Source organism: Diceros bicornis, chromosome 18 (genome assembly GCF_020826845.1).
Source record: "Diceros bicornis minor isolate mBicDic1 chromosome 18, mDicBic1.mat.cur, whole genome shotgun sequence".
NCBI classification, from domain to species: Eukaryota; Metazoa; Chordata; class Mammalia; order Perissodactyla; family Rhinocerotidae; genus Diceros; species Diceros bicornis.
Genome location: NC_080757.1, coordinates 61,075,556 through 61,099,445, shown reverse-complemented (window position 1 = coordinate 61,099,445; position 23,890 = coordinate 61,075,556). Strand labels below are relative to the sequence as shown.

At 56.9% G+C, this 23,890-nt stretch overlaps 2 protein-coding genes across 5 annotated transcripts; one reads left to right on the top strand and one right to left on the bottom strand.

Annotated features, from left to right (window-relative positions):
* Nucleotides 1-1,034: 1,034 nt before the first annotated feature.
* HGS (hepatocyte growth factor-regulated tyrosine kinase substrate) lies at nucleotides 1,035-17,279 on the bottom strand. 3 transcript variants are annotated; one of them, XM_058561869.1, is made up of 22 exons: nucleotides 17,191-17,279; nucleotides 15,554-15,638; nucleotides 15,155-15,230; nucleotides 14,660-14,752; nucleotides 12,795-12,918; nucleotides 11,367-11,419; nucleotides 10,858-10,926; nucleotides 10,006-10,130; nucleotides 8,783-8,861; nucleotides 8,615-8,713; nucleotides 8,347-8,442; nucleotides 7,380-7,418; nucleotides 7,145-7,288; nucleotides 6,987-7,046; nucleotides 6,099-6,312; nucleotides 5,461-5,633; nucleotides 5,249-5,389; nucleotides 4,988-5,165; nucleotides 2,740-2,873; nucleotides 2,526-2,645; nucleotides 2,229-2,318; nucleotides 1,035-1,729 (listed from the first exon to the last, which is right to left on the bottom strand). In XM_058561869.1, the coding sequence occupies exons 1-22, from the start codon at nucleotides 17,225-17,227 to the stop codon at nucleotides 1,619-1,621; spliced, it is 2,340 nt and encodes a 779-aa protein (XP_058417852.1). In that variant the 5' UTR covers nucleotides 17,228-17,279; the 3' UTR covers nucleotides 1,035-1,618. The 3 variants fall into 3 exon arrangements, with proteins under 3 accessions (XP_058417852.1, XP_058417854.1, XP_058417855.1); XM_058561871.1 differs by having other exon boundaries at nucleotides 6,099-6,309; XM_058561872.1 differs by lacking the exon at nucleotides 2,229-2,318.
* A 186-nt stretch (nucleotides 17,280-17,465) lies between these two features.
* ARL16 (ADP ribosylation factor like GTPase 16) lies at nucleotides 17,466-21,912 on the top strand. 2 transcript variants are annotated; one of them, XM_058561867.1, is made up of 6 exons: nucleotides 17,466-17,592; nucleotides 17,812-17,870; nucleotides 18,358-18,471; nucleotides 19,052-19,167; nucleotides 19,321-19,528; nucleotides 19,787-21,912. In XM_058561867.1, the coding sequence occupies exons 1-5, from the start codon at nucleotides 17,532-17,534 to the stop codon at nucleotides 19,490-19,492; spliced, it is 522 nt and encodes a 173-aa protein (XP_058417850.1). In that variant the 5' UTR covers nucleotides 17,466-17,531; the 3' UTR covers nucleotides 19,493-19,528; nucleotides 19,787-21,912. The 2 variants fall into 2 exon arrangements, with proteins under 2 accessions (XP_058417850.1, XP_058417851.1); XM_058561868.1 differs by lacking the exon at nucleotides 17,812-17,870 and having other exon boundaries at nucleotides 17,502-17,643.
* Nucleotides 21,913-23,890: the final 1,978 nt, after the last annotated feature.

Sequence of the window (23,890 nt, the reverse complement as noted above, 5' to 3'; positions counted from 1 at the left end):
GGGGAGCTCACGCTGCCCTCTGGCAGCCTTCCCCTTGGGCTCCTCCTCTACGGGAGCACGTGTGTCCTTCCGTCCATGCCACCCCGGGAGCGAGGCCGCCTCCTGGGCCCGCGCGCGTCTCGGGATTCTGCTTACAGCCTTTGCTAGGATTGTGATCGAGCCAGGAAGGGGTCGAGTGGCGGGGTCCTGGGCAGAAGGGCTAGCAGTTCACCTGCGAGGAGAGTATTTGTAAGCGCTGGTTCTGTCTCCAATTACCCGAATCCTCTGCACTCCTGCCAGCCTTTCAGTCCACCTCCCAGACGTCCGGCACGTGAGGTGTCCCCAGCCCCTCTGCCAACATCTGCCGCGAGGGTCCTGAGCCATTGCTCTTTATATGCAGCAATTGGCCGTCTCTGTTCCCAGCTGTCCCACACGCCACAAATGATTTTCTAAGAGCCAGGATTGGAAGCGAGTCCTGACTTTAGTCCAACAGAGAAGCAGGGCTGCCCTCTGCCCAGCACCTCCTGTTATCCTGGACCTGCCTTTGACCTGAGCTCAGGTAGCCTCTCTGTGCCTGTTCAACTAGTCTGTTCTTTCATAGAAGAGCTAATGCTGGGCTCACCTCAGAGGTCTGGGTATTTAAGCTGTGTGAAATATTCTGAACTCTTGAGTGCAAGGGGCTGTGAGTCTGTATCACCTTAAACCTTTTTTCTAGACTACAGTTCTAACTGGATTGTAGCGTCTGACTGTAGCCATGAGCCCTGTGAGTCTCTCCCAGGAGCCAGGGCAGATCCCAGGAGTCAAGGTAGAGCAGGGCTGGGTAGGGAAGATTGTTGCTCAGCTCCCATGAAGGGCACAGCTCTGAGGTGGTCGATCTCAGGTAGGGAGATGGCAGATCTGCATCCGCGGCCAGAGCAGGGTCCACCAGTGGGGACTGCTTGTGGATCTGGGCCTGGGGCGGGGGACAGGCTGGCCTACGGCGATGTGCCTACACACCCCTGTCCAGAGCTGGGCCAGCTGCCCCACCACCTTCCCTCTGAGCAGACACTTGGACACTTGTTGAAAGACATTTTATTATCGCTGTTCCATTCCGTCTACTCAGGGCACTGGATGAGATGACAGCTCAGAAGCAGAGAAGCTGGAGACAAGCCTCCACCCTTCCTGTGAGGACCAGGGGTGCCCCTGCTGACAGCCCAGCGGCCACACCGGAGGGCTCTGGGGAGCACCCACACTAGTCACAAACCACCAGGCCTGTGGCCTCACGGGTGGAGATGGGAGGGCGCGGGCTGCGCGGGGCAGAGGGACCTGACCCAGGGGGCTGGGGGCTTTCTCTCAGAGAAGGTCCTTCCCTCCCAGCCTCCTGGCCGAGGCCCAGCTCAGGGGAAATAAGTCAAAGACCAACTCAGGGAGACAGGGACGAGGATGGGGCCAGGGGGGATGAAGAGCCAGTAGGCAAGGACAGAAAGAGGGAGGACGGCCAGGGTGAAGGGCCACCCCCCACCCCGCCCCAGCTCACACGGAGCAGGGACACTACACGGCAGTAAGAGAAAAGAGAAGAGGGCGCAGCTAGTTAAGAGACGGAGGCGGCGGTTTTGGAGAACTGCGGTGTTACTCTGGATGGTGAGCTCCTGGCCCAGGGTCAGTCAAATGAGATGAGCTGGGCTTCGCTACCCTGTGCTGGTAGCCCCTGTGCAGGCGGCTGCTGGGCCATGGGGGGCTGCTGCTGGGGAGGGCCACCTGAGGGCGTCATCTGGGGCAGGGACACACGGGGGGGCCGTTGGTCCTCCTTCCTCAGGCCCCAGCCTCCCCACCCTCTACAGCTTCTCTAGAACACTCCATCCTGGCCTCATCCCCATTAGTCAGTCCCATCAGGCCCAGCCTGGGCCTCACCGAGGGAGGCCTCCTGACTCCCTCCTTCCAGCCTATTGTGGGCTCCCTGTCCTCTTCCTGTCCCTGGCAGAGCACAGATCCCAGGAGTTCCTGACCAACATCTACAGAGTTGAGCTGGCGTGGCCTTGGGCTTTTAAGTAACAGAGTGGTTTTGATATCTATACGTGTCCTGTGTGTGTTTCCGTCCTACTTCTGTCTGCCTAGAAGCAGTCCTGACCTGCACTGTCTGCTCTTCCCAGGACAGCCCCACCCTGAGGAGGGCCTGGAGCACAAAACAAGCCTGTCTCTCCTGTGAGCTGGCTTACAGGACAGCCCTTGCTGGGCCATGACCTGTGGTGGCAGCCCTAGGAAAGGCTCACCTGCTGGTATATGGGCTGCTGCCCTGAGATGTAGGGCTGCTGCGGGGGTGGCAGAGGGGCGTCCTGGCTGGGGAGGGTGGTCATGAGATTCTGTGGAGAGTAAAACGAACCCTGACACTGAGAAAAGAGCCCTGTAACCAGATAAATGGGGTTGTTTCTGACCTGGAAAAGTCTCCTAGCGGATTAGCTAGGAGAGCCCAGTGGAGGGGAAGTTGGGGTGGGAGCAGAAGGGTGGAGCCTGAACAGTGCTCCCCAAGCCTCTCTCCAAGGGATCCCCCCACCACCACTGTCTCTCACCTGCATGCTGTAAGGCTGGTAGCCCATGGATACCGAATGGCTCCCCATGTAACCCATGGTGCCAGACTGTGGAGGCTGGGAGATGGCCGGGAGGCTCTGTGGGGCCTGGGAGGCCACGCTCTATGGAGGGAAGGGTGAGACGGGAGAAGAGCTGGGCCCAGGCACGCCAGAGCAGAGGCCTCTTGGGGGGAGGGGAGTGGCCTTGCCTGCCTACCTGATAGCCCTGCGTAGGAGTGGGCTGGTAGGATGAGTAGGCTGGGCTGGCAGTTGGTCCAGCCGGGCCCTGGGGGGCTGCCTGTGTGCCAGCAGCCCCTGCTGGGTATATGTAGGCGCTCATCATGCTGGGATCTGTGGAGGAAAAGAGAAATGAGGTAGAGACCTTGCAGGGTGGAGGTTGGGGAGAAGATGGTGGGAGGACAGCAAGGGGGGGTCAATTCTCTTGAATTTTCCTTTTTTTTTGGTGAGGGAGATTGGCCCGGAGCTAACATCTGTGCCAGTCTTCCTCTACTTTGTATGTGGGTTGCCGCCTCAGTGTGGCTAACGAGTGGTGGAGGTCCACGCCCCAGTCCGAACCCACAAACCTGGGCCGCCAAAGCGGAGCACGCTGAACTTAACCACTAGGCAACCAGGCCAGCCCTTGAGTTTTCCTCTTTGTTGTCCCTTTTGGAACTAAGTTCACGTTGCACATTCTCACAAACGGAAAATAAATGAAATCAATAGGGATGAGGAAGAAACCTTAAAATTGAATGAAATCAGAAAAAATGAACCAAACTGAATTCCAAACAAGTAACGTAATGACACTAAAGGGGGTGGGGGGACTAACCCTAGTAACATCTAAACCCAGAGCCTGGACTCTGCCCTCAGGCTACAGACATGGGACGCCAACCCCTCGACCCCCGACAAACAGTAACCTGGTCAGGGCACCTCTCCTAGTGGCCTGAGTCGGCTTTCCTGAAGCTGTTTTCCATGTATTCTAGGAATGAACAAGTAAGTAAGTACGATGAGGATGAGAGGCGGCCTCACTGTCAGAGAAGGGAGTCACAACACAGAAAGGGGAGGAATCCGATTGCTGTTGGAGTCGAAGGCATCAGAGTAATCTCGTGTTTCTAACGCATACAGATAAAGATGTGTGTGCGTGTCCACACGTGTTTATGCATGTATACTGTGTCCACACACATATGCACGTACACTGTGTGTGTGATCCACACGTTTCCTAGCTCTGTCTGCTGAGAGGGCCTGGAAGCACTGAGCACACCTGGCACCTAGATCTAGGTGTCCAAATGCCATCCTCTGCTAAAAGGAACCAGGGCTGAGAAAGTACAAGGTGAACACAGAAGATCTAGTTGTCCCAGAGAGCAAGCACCCACACACCAGTGGGACGTGTCAGGACGGCACAGGAGCTGGCCTGAGGGCTCCCGGGCCCCAGCCAGGACAATCTGAGCACCCAAATAAACGGTGAGAGTAAAGCATTATCACCTTTGACTAGAACGAGTCCGCACTGATATGAACAACAAACAAACAGGAGAGAAAGAAAAGACAACTCCCTACAGTGGAAAGACAACTAATGAATGCAGGAGTGACAGAGTCAGATAGTCACTATTGGCAAACATGACATGTTGAGGCAAAAATTAGCAAAAAATACTAAAAATAGAGGGTAAAAATTTAAGAACAAGGATATTTGCAAGTCTTATCTCCACACAAAACACTTGTTGATTACCAAGGGAAAAAGAGTCACTTTACAGTGAGGAAACCCAGTGGCCCCCCAAACCACATGACCAGAGCTACCCCCCACCAGTGATGGGACAAAGCGGCTTGCTGTCCCTCCCACAGAACACCACGTGCTCCCGTGACATCTGGCCAAAACACAGCCCTGGGATGTCACACCAATGGAAGACCAGACAAACTCAAATGGGTGGTCTGCAAGGCGAAGGGCCAGTGCTCTTCAAGAAGTCAATATCATGAAACACAAAGGCAGACGGAGGAACGTTCTAGACTAAAGGAGATGAGAGAGGCAAGACAGCTGAATACAACCTGTATGATGGGGTTTCCTATTGGCACAAAGTGTGTTACTGGGACAGTCTGTGAGTGTGAACATGGCTGTGGATGAGGTCACGCCATGGCCTCAGTGGCTCCTGGTGTCTGGTACCTGTGCCCAGGCTGTGAGGAGTGTCCTGGTTTAGGAAATGTGCACTGAAGCCGCTAGGAGGGAGGGCATCACGCCTGCTGCTCGCTCTAAAATGGGTCAGGGAAGAAAGTGTGTGCGTGTGTGAGCATGTGTACATATGAAGAGAGACAACAAATGTGGTAAAACGTTAACATCTGCGGAACCAGGAAAATTCTTTGTACCATTCTTTTAACTTTTCTGTAAATGTGAAATTAGGCCAAAATAAAAATAAAAGAAGAAAAAGGTAGTGGTCTGGGGCTCGTCTTGGCCCCTCGGCACCTCCGCCCGCCCCCATTACCTGCTCCGGCCCCAGGCATGCTAGGGTAGGGGCCGCTGGCGGGAGGGGCTGGCTGGCTCATGTACACAGTGTGCATGGGGGAGCCCTCCACTGAGCCTGCCGGGCTGAAGGTGCCAGGGAAGCTTGTTGGGCCCGAGGGCTGGTACAGCACGCCCCCGGCTGAAGGCATGGCCTGGAGCTGGGGACAAAAAGAGATGGCTGTCAGAGCCGGGTCTCAGTTGCCTGAGTCCCGGGGGAGTGGGACGAGCAGTAGGCACATGCCTGGGCGTAGGGCAGGGAGAAGGCGGGCATCTGGGCCCGCATCTGGATGGTCTGCTTCTGCTGCTCCAGCCGGATCTGCCGCTCCTTCTCTTGCTCCTGCAGGCGCTGGATGGCCAACTGCCTCTGCACCTCCAGGTACTCCTGTGGGCCACAAGGCAGCAGTCAGGGCCAGCTTCAGCCCTGGTGCCCCCACAGCTGGGCCGCCGCTGCACCTGCTTCTTCTGCCGCATGATCTCCAGCTTCTGGGCCAGCTGGATCTGGCGCTGGCGCTCGGCCTCCTCAGCCGCCTGGCGCAGCTTCTCCTGGTGCTCTTCCCGCAGGGCACTGAGTGCCCCCCGGGCATCGCGGATCTGCGCCAGCTTGTCCTGCAGCCCCTCGTAGTACACTGTGGGGAGAGGGCAGAGCGGGGAGCCCTTGGTGTTGGATGGAAGCACGGGCTGCCCAGTGGTGGGTTCCTGCCCTGGGTGTTGCCCAGGCCTGCCTTTGCCCAGCCGGTCTCAGGAAAACAGCAGGGCCCAACCAAGTGCTTGTCAACAGGGCGTAGCTAGCATTTAGGTTTCCAGGGGGGCAGGGAGGAGCATTCTTCCTTGAGTTGATTGTCCCATGCTTGATGGGGCATTTCGCATCACTGGGACCACCTCCCGCAGAGCCCAGGGCCCAAAGACAGACTTGTAAGAAGCTGCAGTCCCACAGCCAAGAACCTTTCCAGTGCCCACAGTGACCGGCTGGCAGGGAAGGTGCTCACACAACCTCGGGGGGCTTGATGGTGCTTGGCCCAGAGGGCATCCACTGTACCAAGCGGGTGCAGCAAGGCCTCCACAGAAGGCCCCGTGCCCCTGGAGGCACCTACGCCTGCGCTCGTCCAGCTGGTTGAGCAGCTCCAGCAGCTGCGGGTGCATGCTGTTGATGGACTGGAAGAGAGAGAGCACGGCAGAGTCGTTGGTGATGCTGCGGCCTCGCATGTGGTTGCTCTTCATGCGGTTGACGAAGGTGGTGACAGCGTTCTGCAGGGCCTTCAGAAATTGCGCATGGTTCTCCTCCGACTCCCCGTTCTGGTACTGCTGCTGGAGACACACAGTGGGGTCTGGCTGAATGTTGCCCAAGCCCCCCAGGCCCCCAAACAGGATCAGACTGCCTGGGTAGGACTTTCTGTCCAAACCCTTGACAGCTCCACCTGCACAAGCCCCAGGTGGCACCTGGCCATGCCAGGCGCTGAGCTCTGAGCCAGCTGTGCATCTCTGACTTAATCCTCCCGTGGAGCTGCGAGGGGACACCCTCCGCATCCCATTTTATAAATGAGGACACCGAGACCCAGGGAGGCTCGCCTCTTGCCCACGGGCACAGCACTGGTCAGGATGGAGCTGTCTGGGGCTCGGGCAGCCTGACTCACAGCCCCCCTGCCCCCTCCCCGTGGGCGCTCCCACCAGTGGGGACACGTGGCCTGCCTCCCTCCCTAAGGCCCTGGTCTCTCTCTCCAAGGGCCAACAAAGCCTAGAAGCCCCAGTACAGGCCAATGACTCATCTGGGTGGTTCTGGGCTGCCCTAGAATATTCCAGTCCATTCAGGGTAGACAGCAAGTGGCTGAGCTCTAGACCACAGCCAGCCAGCCCAGAGAGGTTTAATCAAGTCACTGTGGGCTGCTCAACCCTCCTGTCAGGGTAGGCGCCTGTGCGGCCCTGTGCTCTGCACTCCTGGAGGCCATGTTTTCCCCCAGCCCATGGAGGGAGCCACAGCTTACCTCACTAAAGGGGCCACTGGAGGGAGTTATGACCTGAGAGTCTGTGTCCGGGAGGGGCATCTGGAAGAGACCAGAGGGTGAGTGGGGCGTCCGGCCTGTCTTGGTGTCCCCCCTCCCAAGAGACCGTGGATCACGAGCACTGAGAGCAGCCCCCTTACGTCCACCATGCTGGCAGGGGCTGTGTGCCCCTCCCCAGGTTGGGCAGTCAGCTCTGTCAAGGGCACAGGTGCAGAGGGCGTGGGGCTCTTCCGAGCCTCCTCCTGCTTCTTCTCCCAGTAGTTCCGGTTGAGGTACCTGGCAAGCTACACAGACAATGGCAGGATGCCCTTGCATCCTGCACTCTCGAGGGCAGAAGGCAGCTGGGGGAAAGTGCTGCATGCGGGGTGCCCTCACCTCAGGATCCATGTCCTCAGCCAGAGGCGCTGATGAGTTCTGGGGAGACAGGAGGAGTCTCAGGGGCCACAGGCCAGAGGAGCAGTGACCTGCAGGCTGAAATCACTTGCCCCAGCTCCTCCCGAGCCATTGCTCAGGAGGGCTGGATGGTACAGCAGTGAAAGTTGACCCCGGGGCTGGCTGGAGCCGGTCCCAGGGAGCCCCGCCAGCCCTCCCACCAACTGCACAGTCAGTCCCAACAAGTAGGTGGCAGGGGTGTTCTTTTGTTTTTCTTTTTTTTTTTTTTTTTTGAGGAAGAGTAGCCCTGCGCTAACATGTGCTGCCAATCTTCCTTTTTTTTTTTCTTTTTTCTCCCCAAAGCCCCAGTACATAAGTGTGTTTCATAGAGTTGTGGCTCTTCTATATGGGATGCCACCTCAGCATGGCTTGATGAGCGATGAGTAGGTCCGTGCCCAGGATCTGAACCGGCACACCCTGGGCCGCCAAAGCTGAATGTACGAACTTAACCGCTACACTACCAGCCCCAGCAGGGCTGTTCTTAGCTCCTCCCCTGGCTGGTCTCACCCACAGAGCCCTGCAGAGCTTGCAAATGCCTTTCTAAACTTTCTGGCCCAACCCACCTCCCATTTACAGAGAGGGCTGAGGCCAGAAAGAGGTTGGATGACCGTCAGAAAGTAAGTCCTATAACAGCTATGGGGAGAGGCTAGAAAAATGCAGGGCTCAGGTGGGGGATGTGGAAGAGACCGAGTTCTCACAAGTGGGGCTTCTAGCCTTTCTGGCATCCTCTGCTCCGACGCTGACCAGGGAGCTGAGAGCCATGGGAGCTAGGCTACCAGGCTAGGTGCCCCTGACGCTTGCCTGTGTGACATGGCACTGTCCTTCCTGGGGCAGCCCTCCCGCCCATCCTCCTGCCCCTCCCATGGGAAGTGGTCCAAGCCAGTGTGGCCGAGCCAGAGGGTGGGCTCACCACGGGCGAAGAATAGAGGCTACTGGCGGAGGGCGCCGACGAGGCCACAGGCGCAGGCTCTGCCTTGGGGTACGTGGTGTATGCTGATTTCTGTCTCTGTGGAACAACCGGGAACAGGGTGTTGCGTGGGGAGCACGTGGCACAGGTGGGCCAAGCCTCCACACTCCTCTGACCTCCCTGAACATCTAGGGGCATGCCCCCAGCACCCAGGACTCAGTGAAGCCTTAGGTCTCCCTCATGACCCCCACAGCGTCCCCTCCTGGCTCACCATTCTCTCCTTCTCCTCGGCCTCCGACTGTGACAGGGCCAGAGCCAGCTGCAGCTCCTCCTCCTCCTGCAGGGCCGTCTCATCCCTCTTGGGGGGCAGCTGGGGACAGACAGGGCTGGGTGAGCAGGGCCCAGGGGAGAGGTGCCCCAGAGGACCCGCAGCTAGTACCTGGGACTGCTGTGACAGGGGGCTGGTCAGGTACTCCGGCGGCAGCTCCGTCGTGGAGGAGGCCTTTCCTTCTGCTTTCCTGGGGGTGACAGGATGCTGTGGGTGACCGAGCACCACACCCTGGATCCCGAGGTTCTTAAGAACGCTGCCTGGGACTTCCCTCCAACATCCCCATGGAACGACAATGGGGGTTCCATAGGCCACGCTCCAGAGAAAAGCTGGACCCTCAAACCAGCTGCTGCCTCCGGGCCACAGGACCCTGGGCAAGTCACTTGTCCTAAGCCACAGCCCCTTTCTTGGAAACAAGGTTCAAACACCCGCCTGGCCAGGCCCCCAGCTTTCCATGGACAAGGGACTTTCCAGTGGAATGACCTGCAGACACCACTTAACCAAGGGTTCAGCTCCTATCCGTAACACTGGGACAGATGGACAGTGCGGGCACCGAGAGGGACATAGCCTCACTCCTGGGATCCTGCCAGAAGCACAGAACCTGACTGTAACCACAAGGAAATCTCAAACTCAAACGGAGAGACACATTACAACAACCTAGACCCTCAGAAATGTCTGCATCACAAAAGACAAAGAGGCTGAGAACCCGTTGGGGTACAGGGAGCTGAGAAGGCATGACAGCCACCTGCAGAGCGGGATGGGTCCTGATGGGGCAGACCTGCCACAGGACGTCACTGGGACTCAGAAAAAACCAGAACAGGGACTGCAAAGTAGATGTTATTATTGATGTCAGACGCCCTGATTTGACAACTGTGCTATGCTTACACAAGAGAATGTTCTTCTTGGGAAATGCACTGGGAGGCTCACGGACAGAGGGACAAGGTGGCTGTGGCTCACTCTCTAATGATTCAGACTAAAACGAGTGTGTGTGAACAAACATGCAGACCACGGGGACACTCAATTAAGCCAACATGGCAACATATCAGTGTCAATACCGAGGGACTCAGGGGAAGGCCCACCACGTGGTGTCTTCCTACACCCCTGCATCTTTTCTCTAAGTTTTATTTCCAAACCAAAACATTAAAAGGCAAACAAACCAAAAAACAAACCCAAGCAATTGGCCAGCAAGTCTCAGACCCCAGGCCAAGGCGTCTCGGCCCCGCCTGCCTGCTCTGCCCGGGTTCTGAGGCCTGGGGCTGGCCCTCCAAGACAGGGGGACAGAAGCCTGGCCTTGTGGAGCATGCGCCGTCCTCTCGGCAGCCGCAGGGACTCACTTGTTCAGCTGCTCGTAGCAGGGCTCGCACACACGCACCTCCTTCTCGATGCCGAACTTGGGGATGGTGGAGTACTTGGATGAGCACTTGCCGCAGAAGATCTGGCCACACGCCCGGCAGTGGTGCTGGGACACAGGGTGGGTCAGGGCGGCGGCCTGGTGATAGGCCCCCACCCCACCCAGCACCGCCAGGCTGGGCCTCCCAGCCCAGGGTGGGCAAAGGGTGGGCAGAAGGCAGGCCTGGAAGGCCACAGAGGCCCTGGAGAAACAGGGCACTGTTCCAGGCTCTTAGCTGCAGACGCCATTTTGGAGCAAAGTTAAATTAAAAAGACACAAAAAGTGTGCACAAATTGTGTTGACAAAGGAGAGTTTTTGTTGGGCGGTGGGTCCCATGAGTCTGCTCAGATCCCCCAGGTTCCCAGCCTTGGCCGCCGCCGGCCTGGGCTTAAGTGGGAAGAGAAATGGTGGCTTGAGGGTCCAAACTGGACAGGCTGAGTCGGCCGAGGAGATGCGGCTAAGGGGCCATCGGCCAAGGCAAGCAGACCTGAGCCGCCCGAGCCCGGGGCTTGGGGTGTTCCAGTTCCCGAAGGGAGCAGGGCCTTGCCTGAGCTTCACTTTGATGGCACTGACCATCAGACACTGGTCCCCTTGGTGACCATGCTCACCACACAGCTGGGGACTGGACTGGCTCCCCGCACCACCAGGTCACAGCCAAGAGGGAAAGGACCGTGTGTGGGTGCAGTGGCTTCACAACGACGGCAGGTGGCCTGGGGTCTGCCCAGCCGTTCATGGAGCCTGGCCCTCCCACATGGCTGCTTAGGTCATGGGCTCCCCTAGGGGCGGGCACACTCACCTTTCGGGTCATCACCCCAAACTGCACCCTGCACCGGTGGCACTCCTCGGCATCCACCCAGTCGGGGGCCTGGGGGGCAGGCAGAGTCAGGATCACATAGCCCCCGCCCTCCCTGCCAAGATCACCACTTCCCACAGATGGAGAAGACTCTGGTGTGGGCAGGGGCCCAGGGCCAAGTCACTGCAGACATGAGGAAGGAGTTTCCTCCAAAACAGTGTTCTTTTCTCCCTACAGGCGTGACAGGAAGACTTTCCGCAGCTTTGAGGACACGTAAATACTTATTTTAACTATGTGAACTCTCTAGGCACAGTCCAAAGGCACCTTGAACTGTGTTCCAGTCTCAGCCTGCAGAGACAAGGCTGCACGTTTACTTGAGAAAGTCAGATATTCTCGTATTTGAAAACAGCAGTTCATCCACCAACACTCCCAACAAGCCGAGATCCCAGGGCTTCCCTTCTGCTTCCTCAAAGCAACCTAATTCCCAGATCCCCAGCCCCCTGTGAACTCACTCTCTCTGCAGCAAACATGGCATCACTCTCCTTGAACTCCGGGAAGACGAATCCTGGAAAAGGAGGCCGCGGTTATTGCCGGGTGCCACCCTGGTGTTCGAGGCCCCGACAGCCTCACCTGTCCTTGCCCTGAGACCTTCAGGAGCCACATCCTAACTCTTGACATCGGCCTCCCCAAACAGATCTACAAGAGGAGGCCCAGAGCCCCTGGGCGGCAGGTGCAGTGACCTGCACCGGGCAAGAGCATCTTAGTGCATGGCTCGGCTGGTCTGCCCCACACCCAGGTGGCTCCCCACGGCCACTCCATCCTGGGGGCCCCAGCACAGAGCCAGGCCCTGCTCCCACCACATTAAGGCCTCACAGATATTCCCTAGGCCTCTTGTCTGGCTCCTGGTTCCGCACTCCAGCCAACGACACTTCCCACTGCTCTTAAAGATGAGGTTCCCAAGGTTTTTTTTTTTCAGGCACAGACCCCTTGGGAATCCCATAAAGCTTTGGGCACTGTTCCCAGGAAAATGAATGTGAGCACAATTTCAACATCCCGTGTCCAGTGTCCAGGGATTCAGTGTCATACATTCTCCACAAGGTCCTGCCACCCCACAGTCAGCAGACACCACCTCTGCTCACATTCCATGCCTCATCTCCAGAGCCAGAGGACCTGGCCGAGCACTCTGCACAGGTGGGAGAAGCCCCAGTCCTCTCGTTCACTCCCCAGCGTAAGCATCAGCAAACCTCCCCACTACAGCCTGAATCCACTGCCCTCCTCGCCAAACCCCACCAGCTCTCTGCAGCCACTGCAACAGCCGGGAGGAATGCGAGGGATGCTTAAAAAATGTACCTCAGCTGCCACACCCTGGCTTAAAACCCTCCAGGGACTTCCCGCTGCACTCAGGGCATCCCGGCCCGGCCTGTGGCTCTCTTCCAGGCTGGCGCCTAGCCTCCCATACCTTTGGCAGCCAGTCTGCACCAGCCCCGGGGCTCTGAACTGTGGTCCTCTGTGGGACGCTGCGGCCCAGGCCTTCTCCCCCTGGTCCATTCTCAGGCTCAGGTCTGGCACAAGTGCTGCCTGCTCTCCAGGCCTTCCCCAACCATTTGTCCTAACCTGGTACCCCCAGGGGCCAGGTCCCTCGCCTTGATTTCCCTCGTGGGACCCACCACTCTTAGAAATTAGCTCCCGTTAACTTTTCACTTGTGTGTTGTCTACTGCACTGCCCCATCCCCACCCCGACCCCCATGGGGTGTGAGATTTGGAAAGGCAGGGGCTCGGGTGCCCACAGCCAGGCTGATCCCACGCTCCTCGGTGGGGACACCCACTCCACACTCCCACCGCTGGTCACACGGTGAGGCGCCATCCCCAACCCCGCTCGGGGTGGACACGGGCGGCCTCTCGGCTCCTAGAGGCCACGTCCTGAGCCTGCCCTGACTCACCTTCCACTTTCATGATCTGGTACGTGTCCTGGACCACCTTGTACTTGGGCTCGTTCCGGAAGGCGTGTGCCCAGGCCTGGATCAGATACAGGATCTTATTTCGGACATTTACTTCTACCTGCCTCTGCAGAGAAGGGAGGAAGGAGAATGAGGAAGGCCTTGGGAAACACAGGTGCCAAGAGAAGTCTCAGCATGAGGAAGTGGCTGGCAAGACCCCACTACTCCGAGCAGATGGTGCTGGCAGAGGCAGGATGGGTCCCCCAAGTGGGGCACGGGGGCCACATACTGACTCACTCCCCACACCCAGCCCTCCTCCATGGAGCCTCGTCCCTGAGGATGAACGGAACCCACTGCATCTGTCTGCCCACTTAGGGCCTGGACTTTTCTTTAACCCCAAGAAAAGCTGAGGGACACCTGAAGCTAAAACTCTCCCGTCCCACCATCCTGTAACTATCTGCTTCTCTCTCCCCTGCCCCATGGGACCCTGACCAGCCTCAGAAACTCCTCAGTCTATAACCCACTCTGGCCCTGGCTAATGCTGGCCTCTAACATGCAGAGCCAACCAGGCCTGGACTGAGGGAGCTGATGCACTGCTGGCTGGCCCCCTTCTTCCAGTCACAGCCAGCTGGGGTGGGCGGGAGGCAGCAACCATTCCCACCAAGTCAAAGCACAGCCAATCACATTTCCAGAGCTCTCTGGGGGACACAGTCTGCACATGATGCTCAGGAGAACAGTGGGATGAGAAAGCTGCTCACGGAGACACTGATGACAGCTCACACACTGGGCTTTGGTTCTTGTAATCTGTGTCCAGTCAGTGGACTCCCCCTTTCCGGTCATAACCCTGCTCCTTCAAGGGACAACTAACTGCCTTAGACCACATGCCCCACGAACAGGACACAATTGTGCCAACATAAGGAGAGAGCAGGTTCTAACTCCTTCTGCCGTTTCAGCCTGGCCAGAGGAGCGACCAGCCAAGGCCTCCAGTCAGGGCCTTGGAGAAGCCCCACTGTCAGCTCAGGTCCCAGATGGGCTCTTGGCCGCGTGGGCCCACAGGCACCTGGACAGGCCCAGGAAACTGTGGCCCAGCTCACTGGTGGTGGCAAAGATGGAGCCCAGGGCTGCGCTCCTCAGCTACCACCCTGGGCAGCCTCATCTGTGGGGGATGCCCTTTCCCCTCAAAGAACGGCTGCACCACCCACTCTGCATCACACAACCTCCCGGCGTCACCACCCTCATCACAATCCCTACAAGTGGGCAGTGCCAGCCTGAGGCCACCGGCAGCGACTTGCTCAGAACAATCTCTTGGGACTCTGGAGGACTCTTCCTCCTCTGCCAAATGAGGGTGTGAAACCCACTCCCCAAGGCATCCCTGCTCTGCTGTCTCCCCGCAACTCTCCCTCCATAATAAACACGTGGGACTCACGTGCCTCCCTGCTAAGACTCCTTCCCAGGCCCCATATGTGGGACCCGCCCAGCTGCCTTCTGGGGCTCCCCCCAGGCCTCTGCTCGCACACCCTGCCCGAAGCACAGGCAGCTCCTTTCGCCTCCTTCTCCACCACTCAGTGATGTCCCCCGTCCTCCAAGATTCGGCTCCAAGCCCTGCCCCCAGAAGCCATCCCCGACCCTGCAGGAAGAGCTAGGTCTCCTCTGTGCCCCTAGACTTGGCACCCTGTTCACTTCTGGTAAGGCTGAGACCTCATTGTGTTGGGAGTAGTGCCATGCGAGGACTACCCGTGCACGCCTTCCCATCCTCTGCCCCACTTGGCACTGCTCCCACCAGACGTGCTGGCAAACACCTGCAAAGGCACACTGCAGGGTGGCCACACCCCCAGCCTGGACCTCGCTGCTCCCCGTGAGGCCCCCACCTTCAGCAGCTCCTTCAGCTCCTCCATGGTTTGCTTGTTGGCCACCTCATCGTGGACGGTCTGCCCGCAGTTCTTCACCACGGACTCCATGACCTGCAGATCCCAAGGAAGGGAAGGGAAGGGTTGGGCCGCTGGTCAGGGCTAGGCCCCTCCTCCTGGATGGGCCTACCTCCCCATGAGAAGGTGGTTGTGACAGGCCCCTCAGGCCACCCAGCCAGTCAGAAGAGCCCACCTGGCAGCCTCTGAGACAGGCAGCAGCTGCTATCTCCATGTTTTATCGCCAAAGACAGACAAGAGTCAACCTCAGGGCCCCAAGCCTGCTGGCACCACTCCCACCCCAGCCCTCCATCAGAGCTGCTTGAGTCTGCCCTCCCTCCTGGACCCTCACTGCTGACAGCATGCCCAGGCAGGTGGGCAAAGCCCTGGGTTGATTCATCTCTGCCATCCCGATGGGGCAGGGATGCTTGGATGATGGGAGTGCAGGGGTCTCACTACCTCTAGGGCATACAAGGCCACGTGGGGATTCTTGTCGTTGACCTTCTTCTTGATGGAACTCACGGCATACTTTGCTCTGAGAGAACAGCAGAAAGACAAGGAAAAAAGGAAACAGGCTCAGCAACTAAGATGAGAAAAGTCCACCCACCATCTGGTCCTTGAGAACCCTCAAGCAAATGTTAAGGTAACCATGCACCTCCAAGCCGTACAGAGAAAATCCTTTAGTTGTTCCAAGATCTCCAAAACCCCAGCATGCACACCACGCAATTCTCTACCTAAGGAGAATTCCACCTCATAGACTGGCACAGGATCTCGGAGGATCCACGGGCACCAAGCAACCCCAATGCATGGTGCGACTGCACCCTTGCTTCCAAGCGAGCACAGGCCCCCCTCACTTACTGTGTGTCCCCTTGGCGGATCAGGTCGCAGATCTGGAGGATGGACTCCCAGTCGGTCTCCAGCAGAAGCTGGCTAGTCGCTTTGTCTAAGGCAGAAACGCACCATTATGGGGGCTTGTCCTGCTCCATGATTCCCTAGGCAGCCCCCAGCTCAGCAACAGGCAGGAGCAACTGCCTCCCTCTCATTTTAAACATTTGGACCAAATAGAAAACCATGTGAAAATCCTCCTGACGCTGGATAACCATGAGTGCTGTCCTGCCCAAACGAGAAGCAAACAGCTTGAAAGATGATTAGAGTGCCTGGTGTGGACTTGTTATCCGCCAGGTGCTGTTCCAACACTTTACGTGAACTTATTCCCTCACTCAATTCTCATACAACCTTACAACTTACATACTATTTCCATCCTCTCTGCAGATAAAAAAACTGAAGCAGGAGAGGTGAGGCTACTGCATGAAGTCACACAGCTTGCTGGGGATAGAGCCAGGATTCAACACTATGCATGGCTGCTTCTCAACAAAGAGAACTCTGCCACCTCGTCTTTCAGAGTCCCTGTTTTTTTCCAGAAGTTTACCCTATTCAATCAGATCTCAGCTAGCGCAAGGCTGGAGAGAGATGCAGTACGGATTCCAATCCTCTGCTTCAAGTGTTTTGTGGGACAAAGATGGGATTGACCTCCAAGAAGGATTCTCCACCTAATACCTTTACTCTCTGTCACGGGTGCCCCAGACAGCAGATCTCCCTGAGGAGGAGCTGCTGCTCCAGCCCTGCTGGCACCACCTCCTGACACACAAATGATCTAATAAGAGGTGTCCAATTTCAGTACTGATTTGGTAGTAACTTCTGGATTGATCCCTAAAGGGCTGAACCACCTCGTATGGCTGACTTCCTCAGCCTGCATGTTCCAAGAGCTAGGAAGGTGCCTCATCTGAGGTCTCCTGCAAAACCATATTCAAGGGAAAAGGAGGGCGGGCTCGGGCTGTCCGCTGCATCACCCAGAACGCCTGTCCCAAACACAGCGCATCCGCAGCTTCTTTGTGGGGAGGGGAACATGCCCTTAAATATTTATTTTCTTTCCTTCCTAAAATCTGTGACTTTCAGGAGGCTCAGAAAGGATCAGCTGTACACCTCCAACAAACAGAGGACACGCCTTCCGAACCCACCGGGCGCTTCCCGGGTTCTGGTCCGGCTCCTCAGGGAAGGAGAGCTGAAAAGAGCTCGGCCGGGTCCAGGGAGGACGCTACTAGACTCCAACCTTTGGGGCCCAATGTTTGGATCATAACTCCTCAATCCCATGCAACCTAGGCTTTTTTCAAGGAAGGGGAGCTGCTGAAATTTTACTATTTGACTGAGTCACCGGTTTCGGTGTTCACCCCTCCAGCTCCCGGCCCCAGGAACAGAGAGCCCCGAGAGGGGTCACCTCAGCGGACCCTCGCCCACGCCGGGCGGCGCCTGCCCAGCGCCAGGACTGCCGAGACCCCGTGTCGCCGGCGCTCCCACCTGGGGCCCAGGTCGCGCGGCGGCCGCCCTCCGCTCCCTCCCAGCGGCCCCGGGCGGGGACGGGCAGCAACGGCCGGCGTAGAGCGCCCTGAACCGTGGCCGGCGGAGGCGCCGTCGGGGGCGGGCGGGTGCCACGTTACCTAGGAGACGCTCGAAAGTGCCGCTGCCGCGCCCCATGGCGACCCCGGACCCGACCCGACGCCGCGGCGCTCCTTCGCTGCGAGCCGGCGCGCCCCCGACTTCCGCTTCCGTCTTCTCCTCGGGCGCGCGCACGCCCGCGAGCAGCTAGGAGGCGGGCCTCTCCGCCTGCTCCACACGCTGTGCGCTGATTGGGTCGCGTCCGTAGAGCTAGTGAGCGCCGAGAACCAATGAGCAGCCCGGAGTCGAGCAAGGCCTCTCCAATGAGAGCGGGAGGAGAGGCGGTGGGCCTTGCGTCGCCACGGCGCCGAGCTAAGGGTGCCGGGTGGAGCGAGGGGCCGGGATGTGTCTACTCCTGGGGCCCAGCGGCGTCGGGAAGACGCTGTTGGTGAAACGACTGCAGGCTATCCTTCCGCGCCGGGCGTGGAGACTAGGGGCACAGGGGCGCCAGGGAGGTGCGGGGGGCGCTCGGGGGCAGGGGTGTCCGCAGGACCGGGGCTCGGGGGGGACGGGCGGGATGCGGGGGGCGCCCGGGGCCCGGAGTTGCAGGGGGCGCTGGCGGGGGCGGGGTCCGACGCCGGCTGCCCTTCTCTGCCCGCTCTGGGTCCTTGACTGCCCCGCACAGCTGAGCTCCCGGGATGGGAAGGGCGACTTGGCAGATCCTCCCCCGACGCGGCCTACGGTAGGCGTCCACCCTCCCGCAGGGGTAGTAGAATCGGGGACGCTTGGCGATTTGCAAAGCGCTTTGGTTTCTAAGTGGAGGCTGAAATTCAGCCGGTCGATAGTTAAATATAGCCCTCGGGAGGCGAGTGGGGAGTCCCGGAAGGAGCCTGGCTCCCCTGAGACAAAGCCGCGATGGAGGTGGGTGCTCTGCGAGGGGTCCCCAGCCGCCCGCCCCTCACAACTGTTGAGACTGTTTTCGCTGGTCGCCCCACAGATCGAATCCCACTGATGGGCGTTGGTACTCCGGCCACACCCAGCGCTGCGGGGCAAGGCCCTGGACCCCTGGAAGCATCTTTGCTTATGGGTTCTTTTTTAAGGCCTGAACCCTTGAGAGGGATCTGTTGGAGCTTAGATCACACCATAAAAGGCTGGGCAGGTTGCTGTCCAAGAGTTCCCAGTGGGAAGGCGCCTCTGTTGTTCTCTCTGCCTCGTGGTTTTTTCCACAGGTGGGCACTAACCTTACTGACATCGTGGCCCAGAGAAAGATCACCATCCGGGAGCTAGGGGGGTGCATGGGCCCCATCTGGTCCAGTTACTATGGAAATTGCCATTCTCTCCTGGTAGGTTATAATCCTTTGAACTTCCCCTAGGGAAGTATGTCCCCATTCTGAAGGTGTCTAGTCCCCGACCTCACTTTGTATGAGATGCAATTTGGGTTCTGCTAGTCAAGGGAACAGGGCCCTGGCTAGAGCTGCTTCCTTCTGGGAAGCCAACCTGATTCCAAGTGCTCCTGCTCTCGAGGAACGTAAAAGCTCACAGGAGGCTTGCTGAGGGCAGTGTTCCTTCTCTGCGTGTAACTGTCTGACATCTATTCTCTGCCTTGTTGCCCTGGGTGTGTTTTTATGTTTATGTTTGAATTCTGCATCCCTCTGGTTCTGGTAAGGCCTGTGCCCCAAATTCCAGGCCCCTTCCTTGGAGAACTGATGACCACACAAAGAGACTCCGTGTAGGTGGAAACAGGTGATAACAGGTCCTTCTCATGCAACTCGTTTCTCTCTGCTTCTGCCTGTCCCCAAAGCCCTTTGTTTAAAAGTCGTTTTGCCCTTTCTGAGTCAGGTCTGTGATGCCCAGGGGAGGAGATTTGGCAAGGACTGTCTTCCATCGCAGGGTGGTCCTGATCTTTTTTCCCTTCTTCCCCAGTTCATGATCGACGCGTCTAACCCCACCCAGCTCTCTGCATCCTGTGTGCAGCTCTTGGGTCTTCTTTCTGCAGAACAACTCGCAGAAGCATCGGTCCTGATACTCTTCAATAAAATGTATGGGTCTGTGAGCCGAGAGGGAGTGCAGGGGGTGCCCCAGGGCGGAGCTCCTTTGGCATGTAACCAAGAGGGTGGCTTGTTAGGAGGGGGTGCAGTGGGGCCTGAGGCGGGGCTTGGGGCAGCCCACTCTGACCGCTTCTTTTGCTCCAGTGATCTGCCCTGTTATATGACCATAGAGGAGATGCAGTCATTAATCAGGCTCCCGGACATCATTGCTTGCGCGAAACAGAACATCACCACAGCAGAAATCAGTGCCTTGAAAGGCACTGGCTTGTCAGAGGTGCTGCAATGGCTCCAGGACACCCACAGAAGCCACAGTTGACTACAGGGTGGAGGAATGTGGCTGTCTTGCTCTGTGGTGAGGAGGCAGAGGGCGGCACTGCTTGGCCTCTGGCAGTTTATTCTTATTGGGGCAGGATGACCTAATGTAAGCCCTGGAAGATGGGCTTGTGTGCTGAGTTGCAGTGATGTGTAAACTGAGGCATCCAGGTTACAGAAACTCCTGACATCTGGCCTCTGTCCCCAGGGCTGGGAGAAGAGAACAAGTTTAGCTGGTGTCCCACCGCTACTGGGTTTTGATCCCCTCCCCACAGGAAACCTTCTCCTCTTTCCCCAGGTTCTTTGGACTCCAACCACCACAGACCTGCTCTCTCCACTGTGGTACAAGTTTCTGATACACTGATGGTGTGACCCTCACTGGATAAAGCTGCTATCATGGGAAGAACCAAGCCTCGAGTCAGAAACAAGAGAAGCGTTTTCATTGGTTCATTTGTTAAGTAAACACTTATTCCTCTGAGGAGCCTGGAAGATATAGGGTTCCCGCAGGTAGGCGAGGGCCAGGAGAGGCTCCGATGGAGCATGGGAGGTGCTGCCTGCGAGCTCATCACTAGGCCCTCAGGGTCAAGGGTCTTGTGTCCCCTGTGTCCTTTTAGAGCCGAAGGAGCTTGCAGGAGAACACCTATTGATTGGTGTATTTCTGTCCTAGGGCCCCTGTAACAAACAACTACAAACTGGTGGCTTACAGCAACATAAACATGCTCACATTCTGGAGGCCAGAAGTCTGAAATCAAGTTGTCTGCAGGGTTGGTTCCTTCTGGAGGCCAGAAGTCTGAAATCAAGTTGTCCGCAGGGTTGGTTCCTTCTGGAGGATCTGAAGGAAAATCCATTCCTTGCCTCTCTTCTGGCTTCTAGCTGCTGGTAATTCTTGACTTGCGGCTTGCAGAACTTGAATTTCTCCTTCTGCCTTTGTGTGGCTGCCTATTTTCTTCTTATAGGGACACCTATCATTGGATTTAGGGCGCTTCTTGTAAACTGGTGTGTCCTTTGGAGAGGAGGTGGCTCACCCTAACTGTGGTGGGACCTTTCCTCCCCTCCCACCTTTGGGTTCCTCCACTGCTCTCAGGGGTCTGTTCTGGGTCCAAGCACCCGGGGCATCAGAGTGCACTTTCCCGTGGCCTAGCCACCCCCACCCCTGAAGCTCAGTTGAGTTCCCAAATCTGGGAACTGATGATGCTGAGGGAGCCACCGTTCCCAAAGGATGTCTCTGCTTGTGGATTCTTGTCAGCACACTTTGATAGCATCTGGATAAGAACTTTCTTTAATGGTTTGGCCTTCCCATCAAATCCAACACTAGGATAACAAGGGATAGCATTATGCAACAATATAATGTTAAGTATAACATTGTACGTTACTACATTTAAGTGTGACTAGGGCCAGCCCTGGTGTCCTAGTGGTTAAGTTTGGCACACTCTGCTTTGGTGGCCCAGGTTTGGTTCCTGGGTGGAGACCTACACGGCTCTTCTGTCAGGGGCCATGCTGTGGTGCCAGCTCAAATAGAAAAAGAGGAAGATTAGCAACAGGTTTTAGCTCAGGGTGAATCTTCCTCAGCAAAGGTAAAATAAAATAAATGTTGCTAGTCTGGGAAAACACTTCCCTATGAGAAAGTCCACACATAGGGTGTTGCGAGGCCTGTGTGTACAAGTAAGACGGCCCGTCTGGGATCACTGGTTTCGTCCCCACCCCCCAATTTTGTGCAGATTGTTTTCCCTTTGTACAGAGAGAAACCAGTTCAACCATGTGGGAGGTTGGAACACACAAGAAGCTCCATCTCTAGCCTTCACCTCTTTTTTTTTTTTTTTTAATAATTTTATTTATTTATTTATTTTCCCCCAAAGCCCCAGTAGATAGTTGTATGTCATAGCTGCCCATCCTTCTAGTTGCTGTATGTGGGACGCGGCCTCAGCATGGCCGGAGAAGTGGTGCGTCGGTGCGCACCCAGGATCCGAACCTGGGCCGCCAGCAGCAGAGTGCACGCACTTAACCGCTAAGCCACGGGGCTGGCCCTAGCCTTCACCTCTTAAACGTCCTCTTTGATGTACATCCACATCTCCTCTTAAAGATCCTAGGAATGAAGGGTAGGTGAGAGGTGGAAGGATGCTGAGATGCAGCTCCCTGAGTCAGAGCCTGGGCAGAACACCCTCCTCGACTGCTTTTTCAGTATGAGTAAGGTAATTAGTCTGGGATGGCTGGTTTTGCCCCAGTTCCCCCAGTTTTGTGCAGATGCAATTTGTGTGACTGCTCGTCCTGGGCTAGGAAAGAATAGACACTCAGACTTTGCTCTGTGTAGCTGTGGCCCAGCCAGAGCCCTATCTGTCTCAGCAGCTCCCTCTGTCCCTGGATGCTATCACCTCTCCTAGTTTCTGGGTGAAGGAGGGTCGGGTTGACTGCTGTGGAGGGGGGGAATGGGGGGGGTGAGACTCCATTCCCACGCTGCAGCCAGTAGGTGCAAGTGCCTCCCTCCAGTGGGAGGGAGAGCAGCACAGCCTGCTACGTGGGCTCAGTGGGCAGGCCAGCAGGGGAGGCCATCACGGGCCAGCTGCTCTGTCAAAAGTGGAGCTGTCTGTGCTCAGAGCCCAGCGCTGGGCACTTGCAAAGGGGAAGCAGAAGGGCCAGGCTGCCCTTGCCCTCCTGGTTCCCTCCTGGTGACACAGAGGGAGCAAAGCAGAGGCCTGGCATGAAGAGAGAGAAGGCTGGCAGTGCTAGGGTGCAGTGAGAAGGATGCGCCTGCCCATGGGGACGGGCATGGCTGGGCACCAGGGCAAAAGGAGAAGGCCAAAGGGCCAGCCCAGTGGCGTAGTGGTTAAGTTTGCATGCTCTGCTTTGGCGGCCCGAGGTTCGCAGGTTCAGATCCTGGGCGCAATCCTACTCAGCGCTCATCAAGCCATGCTGTGGTGGCGTCTCGCATACAAAATAGAGGATGGGCATGGATGTTAGCTCAGGGCCAATCTTCCTCAGCAAAAAGAGGAAAGATTGGCAACAGACATTAGTTCAGGGCCATTCTTCCTTACCAAAAAAAAAAAGTTAAGAAAAAAAAAGAGGGCGGAGGAGGAGGACAGGAGGTATGTGGGCTGTGAAAGGGTGCGACTGTGGGGCTGTCTACATCTGAGTGGGTGCATGTATACACGTGCATGTGTGTGTTTCTGTGTCTAGATGACGGAGGGGTTTGTGCACGAGTGTATGTAGGTCAGTGTGTATGTCTGAGTGCACTTACAGTGTGTGTGTGGCAGATGTAGTATATGTGTGATAAGACTGTGCAGGTATGAGTGTGTTGGAGTGTGAGAGCATGTGCACGTGTGTTAATGTGTTTGGGGTATGGTGTGTGAGTGTGTCTGGGGATGGTATTGTGCACATGTGGGTGTATCTGAGGTATGCATGTGTGTGTGTGTTTAGGGGTTGTGTGCCCATGGGGGTGCTGGGAAAGCCGAAGCCCACTCCCCTAACGATTCCTAAGCATCCAGCATCAGCTGACTGCTGAAACAAACATTCCCTGTGAACCGGCCATATGCTGTCTGCTCATCCAGCCTTGGCCCCTCCCCCCGTTCCTGCTAACCCAGCTTACCCTTCTAAAACAAAAGGCCCTGAGCTAACATCTGTGCAAATCTTCCTCTACTTTGTATGTGGGACACCGCCACAGCATGGCTGATGAGTGGTGTAGGTCTGTGCCCAGGATCCAAACCCTCAAACCCAGGTCGCCAAAGCAGAGTGTGCCCAACTTAATTGCTATGCCATGGGGCCAGCCCTGCAAAAGCCTTTTTCTGGTTGATTTTGAGTATTCCCATCCAGGAATAAGGTACATCTCTCCTTTTAGACCAGGGTTGCTCAGCATTGGCACTGTTGACATTTTGGGCTAGATCGTTCTGTGTTGTGGGGCTGTCCTGTGTTGGAGGATATTTAGCAGCATCCCTGGCCTCCACACACTAGATGCCGGAGTACAGCCCTCATCCCTCATCCCTCAGCCGTTAGCACCCAAAGCATCTCCAGACTGTCCACTGGCAACAAAATTGCCCATCAGGAACCTGTGTTATGTCAGTCTTTCCTGTTCCAGCTAGTTTGTAGTTTCCTTCACAGGTTCTTGACAAACTTACTTCTATATTAAAAACTGTCACTACTGTGAATGAAATTCACAATTCATTAACTTGTCTCATTTTACTGATATACATGTAAAAACTATCTTCTTTTTTAATTTTTATTTTTTCCCCCAAAGCCCCAGTAGATAGTTGTATGTCATAGCTGCACATCCTTCTAGTTGCTGTATGTGGGACGCGGCATCAGCATGGCCAGAGAAGCTTTGTGTCGGTGCGCACCCGGGATCTGAACCCGGGCCGTCAGCAGCGGAGCGCACGCACTTAACCGCTAAGCCACAGGGCCGGCCCAAAAACTA

What these genes read in the sequence shown, in the direction of transcription:
- ARL16 (XM_058561867.1), top strand. Translation starts at nt 17,532, where the DNA reads ATGTGTCTACTCCTGGGGCCCAGCGGCGTCGGGAAGACGCTGTTGGTG. An exon ending in CTCCCCCGACGCGGCCTACG is followed by an intron (nt 17,871 to 18,357) that starts GTAGGCGTCCAC and finishes TTTTTTCCACAG; the next exon opens with GTGGGCACTAACCTTACTGA. An exon ending in GAAATTGCCATTCTCTCCTG is followed by an intron (nt 18,472 to 19,051) that starts GTAGGTTATAAT and finishes CTTCTTCCCCAG; the next exon opens with TTCATGATCGACGCGTCTAA.
- HGS (XM_058561869.1), bottom strand. Translation starts at nt 17,227, where the DNA reads ATGGGGCGCGGCAGCGGCACTTTCGAGCGTCTCCTAG. An exon ending in CCAGATCATGAAAGTGGAAG is followed by an intron (nt 11,420 to 12,794) that starts GTGAGTCAGGGC and finishes CTCCTTTTCCAG; the next exon opens with GATTCGTCTTCCCGGAGTTC. An exon ending in TCTCCCTGCCCTACGCCCAG is followed by an intron (nt 5,166 to 5,248) that starts GCATGTGCCTAC and finishes TTTTGTCCCCAG; the next exon opens with CTCCAGGCCATGCCTTCAGC.